General features: G+C 37.9%; 1 protein-coding gene across 1 annotated transcript; it reads left to right on the top strand.

Moving 5' to 3' along the window:
• The first annotated feature begins 9333 nt into the window (after nt 1-9333).
• MACIR (macrophage immunometabolism regulator) lies at nt 9334-9957 on the top strand. Its single transcript, XM_042781166.1, has one exon. The coding sequence runs from the start codon at nt 9334-9336 to the stop codon at nt 9955-9957; it is 624 nt and encodes a 207-aa protein (XP_042637100.1).
• Nucleotides 9958-10766: the final 809 nt, after the last annotated feature.

A 10766-nucleotide genomic window follows, 5' to 3' on the forward strand; every position in this document is an offset into this window, starting at 1 on the left:
ACTGCAATTTCTTACAGAAATCTTGTTTTTTGGAAAGTGTCACTGACTCTGCCCATGGACATTGATCATGAGGTGTCTTGGAGCTTACTCACCTTTCCTTTTCCTTTTTGTCCATTACACCCAAACTTTACCTGGTCCCCCTTGTCATGAAAAACATTTCTGAGAAACTAATTCAATCAGCGGAGAAAAATAAAAGTATTTTAAGAGAAACATCAATTACTCATATGCAAGTTTAAGTTGAAGCTGAAGAAAGTTAAAACAGGTCGACCAGGGCCAAAAAAAAATGTGCCCTTAAGTATATCCCATCTGAATTGAGAGACCATCTGAAGAACAGATTTGATGCATTGGACACCAGTGACTAAGGACCAGACCAGGTATGGGATGATGTCAGGGATACCATACATGAAAAAAGCAAAAGGTCATTAAAGGAAGAGAAGTCCAAAATGGATGTCAGAAGAGACTCTGAAACTTGCTCTTAAATGGAGAGTAGCTAAGGCAAATAGAAGAAAAGATGAAGTAAAAGAGAGCTAAACAGAGATCACAAATGGCAGCTTGAGAAGATACTTAAGTATTATAATGAAATATACAAAGACCTGGAATTAGAAAACCAAAATGGAATGACATACTTGGTGTTTCTCAAGCTGAAAGAACTGAAGAAAAAATTCAAGCCTTGAGTTTTCATATTGAAGTATTCAATATTGGCAAAATACTGAATGATGCAGGAAGCATCAAAAGAAGATGGAAGGAATACACAGAGTCACTGTACCATAAAGATTTTCAGTGTTCATCCATTTTGGGAGGTAGCATATGATCAAGAACCAGTGGTACTGAAGGAAGAAGTCCAGGCTGCACTGAAGGAATCGAGAGACAGCTATTTGGCCAACTGACTGGAAAGATCCAAATTTGTGCCCCTTCCAAAGAAAGGTGATCCAGCAGAATGCAGCAATTATTGAACAGTAGCATTACTGTCACACATTAAGTAAAATTTTGCTGAAGAATATACTCTGCAAAAACGGTTGCAGAATATATTTATAGGGAACTGCCAGAAATTAAGCCAGATTCAGAAGAAGACATGGAACAAGGACTTTCGTTGATATCAGGTGGATCTTAGATGAAAGAAGAGAATATCTGGAAAATATTTACCTATGTTTTACTGACTATTTGACTCTGTGGTTTCTAACAGGTTATGGATAATATTGCAAAGAGTGGCAATTCTGGAACACTTAATTATACTCACAAGGAACTTATACATAGACCAAGTGGCAGTTGTTCGAACAGAAGAAGAGAATACTGTGTAATTTGAAATCAGAGAAGGTGTGCGTCAGGGTTGTCTTCTTTCACCATACTTAATTCACTCTGTATGCTAAGCAGATAATCTGAGAAGCAGGGCTGTATGAAGAAGAATATGGCTCAGAACTGGAGGAAGAAGACTCATTAACAACCTGCAGTATGCTTAAGATACAACCTTGCTTGCTGAGAGTGAGGGAAGAAGACGTGAAGTGTTTACCAATGTCAGTCAGAGACTACAGCCTTCAGTATGGATTGCATGTCAAAGAAAACAACCGGGCCAGTAAGCAATATCATGAGAAATGGAGAAAATATTGAAGTTGTCAAGGATTTCTTTTTACTTGGATCCACAAGCAACACCTATGGAAGTAGCAGTCCAGAAATCAAACAGTGTATTGCATTGGGCAAATCTTCTGTAAAAGACCTCTTTAAAGTGTTAAAGAGCAAAGATGTTGCTTTGAAGATTAAAGTGTACCTGATCCAAGCCATGGTATTTTCAGTAGTCTCATATGCATGTGAAAGCTCAACAGTGCATAAAGTAGACTGCAGAAGAATTGATGCATTGGAGTTGTGGTGGTGTTGAAGAATATTGAATGTACCTTGGACTGCTAGAAGAACACGCAGATCTGTCTTGGAGGTAGTGCTAGCAGAATGCTTCTTAGAAGCAAGAATGGCCAGACTTCGTCTGTAATACTTTGGTCTTGTTGTCAAAAGGGACCAATCCCTGGAGAAGTATATCATGCTTAGTATGTAGAGGGTTGGAGAAAAAGTGGAAGACCCTCAGTGAGATGGATTGACACAGAGCCTGCAACAATGGGCTCAAGCATGGCAACGATTGTGAGGATGGCGCAGGGCCAGGCAGTGTTTTGTTCTTTTGTACATGGGGTTGCTGTGAGTAGAAATCAACTTGATGGCACCTAACACCAACAACAACAACAGTAAGAGAATACAGCAAAAAGAAAACTATCTAAATCATTGAGTTTTTATGGATGAAATTTCATGTCTGTTGACATCTATCTCATTTAAATCTTTCATATGTTGGATTTTTTTTTTTAAAGAAGAGATGGGTATATCAGTGATGTGTATGTATATACCCATATATATGAAGGTTAGTGAAGCAATAATCTTTGAGTTTCTTAGATGAAGTATAAATGTTAACATGCAGTATTTCTTAAAAATTCTTTTTATAGGTATTGTGAAACTTACCCACTGTTTTCCTTGTTGAAGAAGCTAAGGCATATAGGTTATATTTTAAAAATATTGCTAATTGTGCCAAAAGTTTAGGAAGTTTGACCTCTTGGAGAATGTTCAAAGCGGTGTAGAGTCCATATAAAACAAACAAAAAAACCCAAACTCATTGCCATTGAGTTGATCTGACTCATAGTGACCCTTCCTTGGGTTTCTGCAGGGCAATCTACTTCATAGAATACTGCCTCAGAAACCCAAGGAGGGCTCACTATGAGTTGGATCCTACTGATGGCAGTGAGTTTTTTGTTGTTGTTGTTGTTGATCTCTCTGGAAGTAGATTGCCCAGTCTTCTGAGGAGTGGCTGGTGGGTTTGAACCACCAGCCTTCTGGTTAGCAGTCAGATGCCTTAGGCACTATGCCACCAGTGGTCACAGTGTTTTGATGGGCTCATCCTGGTGCACTACTGTGTTCCTCTACACATGTGTTGTGGTTGGGGTCTATTTGCTTTAGTCTTGGCCAAAATACTGGGTTGGAGCAGGAATTCACAGTTGCTTGCTGTTCCAATGCTTTTAAAATATGCTCTGTATCTGTTTTTCTAGTACATGTAACTATTGTCTAGGGTTGTCTGGTTTGGAAATCTTTATATATTTCAAAGAAATACAGTAGCACCTACGAACATTTCCAGATTTTTCTATTGTTTTTTTTCTGTTGTTGCTGATGAGTTATAAGGACCGTTGATATTGAAGATCCTTCGGTATCATTTGAAGAGCCCTGATAGTACAGGGGTTAAGCACTTGGCTGCTGACCGAAGGGTTGGCAGTTTGAACCCACCAACTAGTGGCTTTACAGGACAAAAAGACCTGGCAATCTGCTCCTGTAAAGATTGCTCTCACATAGGGGTCACTGTGAGTCGAAAATTGACCTGTCAGCGCCTGACAACAACAGGTGTCCTTTAAAAAATTAAATTTGTTCCTGGTATATGTTTAAGAAATTCAATTTTAAAAGCATTGTTCAACTACAAGTTGATTTTTCTATTGTTTCATTTTCTGTTCTAGACTCTTCTAGCCACAAAAGGTTTGCTGCTTTTGTTATCATACTATTAAAACTTTTTCTGTCTTATATCTCCAGTCTTTGTTTTATTCTAAACTGTATGTGCAAGGCATTAATGGAACCAGTGAGGGTATAATGGGTCTCTGATTTTTAGTATTGTGGAATATAGAAATTGGCATCAAATCTAATTACTTGATTTAGAGTTTATTCTTACTGATAGGGTGGGAGGGGTGCCTATTGCATACTATGTACAATAATATTTACAAGAGTGCTTTGTAATCATTTATCTTGGCAGTGTAGTTTTGGATACAAGGTTTATTTTAGAATATGAAACAAAATGCTGAGTCATGAATGGACTTATTAAAAATAACAAGCCCAAGAGCAGTTTTTTCCTGGTAAAAGCTGAAGAAAATAGTGTTAAACAGAAGCTGTCCTCAGCTTTAGTTATAGTGGTTGAACTTAGTAGGAAAGTTTGAAGTAGGAAAGATTAGACATCCACATGACAAAATATGACTTTGAAATCCTTCAATCTTTATTGTCTTTAGCATCACCTTTTTAAAATAGAGTTTGGGAATTATTAGGACCAAGACTTCCTTCTTTTCAGATGACCCAGTACCTAAACCACTTCTGCCCATTGAAAAGATAACCTTGAGAAGATGGATTCTATTATGCCTCTCAGGATCTTGCTCCAACATTTATTAATTTAATCAGAAATTCTCAGGATGTTAATAACATAAAAAGTTTTGTTTCCTACCACATTGAACAATGGGAGGAGTCCTGCTTAGTCAGCATTCCACCAGCTGAAAATGAAACAGTTGCCAGGGGAGATTCCTTTCTCCACAATTCTTGCTTCTCTGTAGATACCAAAACCTGAAGATGTTCTTGTGCATATGGCAGTACACAGTTGAGACTGATAAAAGTAACTTTTAGTTTCAAAAATACACTATTTCGTGCCAAAGTACTGATGTTTTATAGCTAAAAAAGTACAAGCTATTTTCCTGCTGTTAGAATTGCTCATTAGGAGTTAAGTGGGTAGCAGCTGTCTGTGTACTACTTAAAATGAACCTTTCAGATCCCATCACAGACTCTAGTATCAGATTTTTGCATGGAGAATAGACCTGTTTTGCATTGGCCTTAGTCAGTGAGTTAAATATTGGTGATAGAGGATATCAGCCATGGTTTCCCTAACTTTCTGGCTGACTAGTATTTTCTCTAAGAAGTGTGTTGTCTACCTCAGTAAATTGTGGGTTAAGTTTCTTATACTAGGCTGCTTGATTGAATTTCCCAGAGTTCTTAAATCACTCTTGTTTCTTCTACTTTAAAATCTAGGTTAAATCATTGCCCACCAAACAGATGCTGACGGTCTAATGGAAGCATTCTACCTGAGCTCTCTGATAATTTTTATGGCATTATTGGCTCTGGAAGCATAATCAGAGATAGTAGTAGTATTGGGTGTTGGTCAGTTTTGACTCGTAGTGATCTCATGTGGACTGTCCCATCGAGTTTTCTTGGGTGTAATCAAAGAAGCAGATCCCCTGGTCTTTCACAGAGCTGCTGGGTGGGTTCCAACTGCCAGCCTTTGGGTTAAGTGGGTTAACAGCTGAGTGCGTAACCATTTGTGTCACCAGGGCTCCTCAACTAAAAGCACATCATAGCTACTCATCTACCAGTAGTATCTCTTTGATGTTGCACACCAAATTTTGACATTTATACATTTTTTCACCTGTTTTGTAAACTTTTCTAATTTTCTAGGTGATTATTTTCTTAATAATACAGAATTTCTGCCTATTTCTCTCAGACTTTTTCTCTGCTGTCCTTTATCTTCCTATCCCTAGAGAGTCTGAGGGTTCCTGAATGCCAGGAGGATTGGTTGGTATGGGAATGAACTTTGGATAAACCTATTGACCAAAGAAACCTGTGCCTACTCTTTTTCCTTTTTTACTGAAACTTTTTATACTTTTGTTTAGAAGTTTTTTTTTTCCCTCGTAGGCAAAAATGATAAATTTCAATCTAGCCTCTGTTTGAAGGGAAATATTCAGAGGCTAGACGAAATTGGTGGGATCTGAATTCATGGATTTTAAGAAGTTTATAATATACCAACTGAGAATGCAGTAAGGTGGCTGTAGAAATCCAAGGATTTTCATGGAGAGTCAAATTTGAAGAGACCTAGGTCAATGTCTCACTTGAGTCTTATTGCTTTGGTAACTCTCTTTGGGTTTTTGGTAACTCTCTTTGTGTTTGGTGCCCAGTCGGAGTGCCATTTCTTTCATACAGGTAAGTCAGTCTTTGATTTTCTACATTCTTCTTTTCTCCAGATGGGGACAAAATCCATTAATGCCAATTGTTGCACCTTGGATGGCAGTTCACAAACTTTTAAGACGCCAGTCATTACTCACCAAAGTAGGATGGAGAACATTATTTTTGTGAATGTGCTATGCCAGGTGACCTTGGTGTCCCCTGAGACTATGGTCCTGAGGCCCCATGTCCAATGACTCAGTCCCTCAAGGAGTTTGGTTATGGCTAAGAGGTTTTCATGACTTTGCCCCCATATATTCTGCTCTATTTATGGATATGTTTGTTGTCTTTTTAAAATACATATGTAGAAATATGCTCTGCAAACCTGTAGTGGGTTTAGTCCCATTTGTCTTCCCACCTCTGTTCAGCTTGAGGCTATCTAAGTATCCACTTAAAGATGGTCATTATTACTGGATTGTGTATGTAATAGTGTTTATGTTATTGCCAACCCTTGTGCTTCTCCCGTTGTCTTCCTCTGTCTTATCCACAGGGTTTTCAATGGCTGCTTTTTTTGGAAGTAGGTGGCCAGGCCTTTCTTCTGAGGCCTCTCTGGGTGGACTTGAACCTTTATATTTTGATTAGCAGCTGAGTGCAGTAACAGTTTGCACTATCCAGGGACTTCATTTTTTCTACACACACACACACACACACACACAAACCCACCAAATTCGCTGCCATCAAGTTGATTCTGACTCATAGCAACCCCCATTGAGTTTCTGAGCCTATAAATCTTTACAGAAGTAGATCACCCCATCTTCCTTCCATGGAGCAGCTGGTGAGTTTGAGCTGCTGGCCTTCTGTTTAGCAGCCAAATACCTTATCCACTACGCCACTGGAGCTTCTTATTTTTTCCATAGCCCTGATTATTTTCTCCCTACTGACCTCCCCCTCCTTGTCTTTCAGAATGAAGTTATCAGAGAAACAGTCCCTGCCTGTAGCTGCATATCACATTGTATAGAGTGGGAGCCTTAGGTGTGTCCTCCTGTGTTCTTTCTGCGCTATAGAACTAGTGAGAAAGGAAGGGTATAGTTTGCTGTTTGGCTTAGTCTAAACATTTATTTGTTAGCATAAAAATCTGGTGAAACTTCATATGACCTGTAAAGTTTATTAGATAAGAAACCTTCAGGTTTTTACATACATGTCAAAGTAAAGAGCTGTGTTTAACCTACTGTTGAGATCCTATCAATTGAGAAGTACACAATCAAATGCACATTTTTATATTGATAAAATACACCTACTCGTCACTTATCGATTATCTCATTATTTGACATTTCATATTTACTACAATAGTAAAAAATTGTCCAATGATTTAATGCATTAATGACATTCATCTGATAGTAATGAATGCCAAAGTATGAGGCAAGAATAACACTGACAGTAATAGTTAAGGTTATGTGTCAACTTGGCTGTGCCAAGATGCTCAGTAGTTTGACAGTTATATAATGTAATTTGGCAGTTAAGTAATGATGTGGTCATCCTCCATATTTGTACAATGCTGCTTTTTGCATAATGACCTGGTCTTTGGAACCTAATGATGTAAGGAGTGAAGGTATTTAATAAAGCCATTCCCTCTAGGAGGTTGAAGAAATAGGATATTTTAGTTAAATTAAAATTTGAAATAGTCTAGGAATTAGAATGATTATAAGTGAGGATAGTATGGTATCTGGTAAAATTTTTATACGTTTGATTTGTTTATTTTCTAATGAAGTAAAATATAGCATGCAAATGAGGGCATAAGTTCTACTGGGTTTTTAGCTTTTTTATTTCTTAGATTTTAAATTATACTGAATCTTCAGAAAATACTTATATTAGGAAATGAATATTTATTTTGTGAAAGTACTCATAAGAATTCTTTAATATTGTTGTTGTTATGTGCCATCGAGTCAGCCCTGACTCATAGCGACCCCTCCTTGGGTTTCCGAGGCAGTATCACTACGGAAGTAGGATTGCCCACCCTTCCTTCCGAGGAGTGGCTGGTGAGTTTGGACCGCCAGCCTTCTGGTTAGCAGTCAAGTGCCTTAGCCACTATGCTACCAGAGCTCCCTCTTTAACATTAGGCCTTTTAAATAAGTTTTTCGTCTTAAAATCAGTTATTATTTGACATTTTGGCTGGCAATCTGCAATACTTTAAGCTTTGTTAATCTACTTTCAGTTGAAGATTATGTAGACATAAAGTTTTTCAGAAATAATATTGACACTTAATTTCTCTTAGAAGATTGCTTTTCAAAATTAGCTTTATCTGTAGCTGTCTAGGAACCTGGCCATTATGCATGGGTTTCCCGGTCAGTGGCATTTTCAAATTATGCAATATGATTGTTGTAATGAAGAATACTAGGAGTCATTGTGAATCATTCTGTTTATTAGACTAGTCAAAAGTAAAATGTCTTAATTGCAATATAAAAAAACCTGTCATATCGCTGATGTATTTTTAATTAAATAACTAAAGAAATTGACTGCTAATCAGAAGCCTGGAGGTTCAAACCCATCAGCTACTCCTCTGAAGGAAGGTTTGGCAATCTACTTCTGTAGAGATACTGCCTTGGAAATCCAAGGAGGGATCTCTGTGAGTCGAATCGACTCGATGGCAGTGTGAGTTTGGGTTTGGTTTTTTTTGGTATCATATTTTACGTATCTTTAGTATTAAAAAGTTTAACTGATTTACTGGATTTAGCATTAACTCTTATACATAAAATGTTTTTGTAAACATTTTAATTCATTGTGGATATGGAAAAGGAACATTTACAAAGTTTGGGAAAACTTCTCTTAAAATTCCTTCTTATCTTAAAAACATTTTTTTAGGTATAAATGGGATCACCTTTTATCTTTACCCCTTAAACACAATTGAAAAGGAGTATGCTTAATAATGAAAAGTGTAATTTTCAAGTTGGAAATATATTGTGGACTCTTAAGATGTTGTTGTTGTTATGTGCTGTCGAGTCAAGACCCAACTCATAGTGACCCCTCCTTGAGTTTCCGAGGTGGTATTGCTACGGAAGTAGATTACCCAACCTTCCTTCTGAGGAGTGGCTGGTGGGTTTGAACCGCCAGCCTTCGGTTAGCAGTCAAATGCCTTTGGCACTGTGCTCCAGAGCTCCTGGACTCTTATGAAGCCAAGAATAATTATTTTCATTTGCTTCGTGTTGAGATCTATATTATAATTCACTTAATACTGCACTAAGGAGTAAACTTTTCATAATTGTATGCAAAACTGCGTTAGAAAGGTGGTGGTATCTTCTGTTTGCTTCCCCATCTGAACCTTTAAGCAGTACTTCAGAGTTTAGTTTAACTTGCCTTTGAGTTCTTGAAGGCAGGGAAGTAGTGGTCATTTCATGCCTGCTCTGAAATGTTGAACGGAGAAAGATTCTGTCAGTTATATAGGCTGATTTTCAGGCGAGTGCCATTTCATGCTCTCTGAGCCTTTTAAGATGATCCAGTTTGGCCAAAGATTCTGGACATTGCACTTATCTAATCTGAGTTTGTTTACTTTTAGGAGTGTGCAGACTGGTGCCTAAAATGGAAGTAGATATTAATGGAGAGTCCAGAAGTACCCTGGCCACCCTGCCCTTACCCATGGCTGAGGCGAGCTCACCGGGAAAGGCAGAGGCAGAGAAACCCCGCTGCTCCAGCACACCATGCTCCCCAATGCGTCGGACTGTGTCAGGCTACCAGATCCTCCACATGGACTCTAACTATTTGGTTGGCTTCACAACTGGTGAGGAACTCCTGAAGTTAGCCCAGAAGTGCACGGGAGGTGAAGAGAGTAAGGGGGAAGCTGTGCCTTCCTTGCGTTCCAAACAGCTGGATGCAGGACTTGCACGTTCCTCTCGTTTGTATAAAACCCGAAGTAGGTACTACCAGCCATATGAGATTCCAGCTGTCAATGGCAGGAGGCGAAGGCGGATGCCCAGCTCAGGAGACAAGTGCACTAAATCTTTACCTTATGAACCTTATAAAGCCCTCCATGGGCCTCTGCCTCTTTGTCTTCTTAAAGGTAAGAGGGCTCACTCCAAATCCCTGGACTACCTCAATCTAGATAAAATGAACATCAAGGAGCCAGCTGACACAGAAGTCCTACAGTACCAGCTTCAACACCTAACCCTCAGAGGGGACCGTGTGTTTGCTAGGAATAATACATGAATGACTTACAGAGAATTTAAACCAGTTTAGGTCAGCCTACACTTGGCTAGAAAAATCTACTGCTGTACTCTGTACATGACTTTTCACATTACAGACGGTTATATCAGCTAAGGGTTTCTGGAACATAAAAATTGTTTGAATCAAATTTTGAATACAGGAATGAAATTCACAGGTACTTGGGGGAAAATTGTTCTAGAGCACGCAACTGCAAAGAAAACAGAATGTTGACCATTAGTTTGTATAGCTTTTTAGCTAGGAAAAAAGGCTTTGGTACAGTAATACCATCTTTATGGTTTTGACGCTCAAATTGAGAATGTTAACTGCTTCGTTGTTGCTGACTTGGTATGATTCATTAGAAATTTATATCTCAAGTACTGAAGTACTTCTTTAATCTCTGTATTTTACTATAAAATGTATGTAATGATTTGTTTTATGAAATTGAGAACTTGAACATTGCTGAATTGGACCACTTTTTATTTTTAAATATTGAGTTTAAATATTTTATAACTGGTTTTGCACTGAAAAAATTAACATTTCAGATTGACAAAAGAATAATTTTTCTTCACTTGTCTCAATAATATTGAGCAATGAATTTTTTTATTTCCGCATGGAAAGTTATTAATCTTCTCTATGGCTGTAAAATATTTCTTTATAGCATTATTAAAGTGTGTCTTAATAAAATTAAATTTGGGATACAAAGTATTTATTTTACAATGAGTGGGGGAGAAGCTTTTCCAGAAAGTTTCCAATATGAAGTTTTCATAAGTTGAAAAAGTTTCTTTAGTGCTTATTTTCAAATTTAAAATTCA

This window comes from Orycteropus afer, unplaced genomic scaffold, assembly GCF_000298275.1.
Source record: "Orycteropus afer afer isolate SDZICR_OR568_19922 unplaced genomic scaffold, OryAfe1.0 scaffold00091, whole genome shotgun sequence".
NCBI classification, from domain to species: domain Eukaryota; kingdom Metazoa; phylum Chordata; class Mammalia; order Tubulidentata; family Orycteropodidae; genus Orycteropus; species Orycteropus afer.

Excerpts from the sequence above, each read along its gene's own strand:
- MACIR (XM_042781166.1), top strand. The coding sequence starts at position 9,334 with ATGGAAGTAGATATTAATGGAGAGTCCAGAAGTACCCTGGCCACCCTG.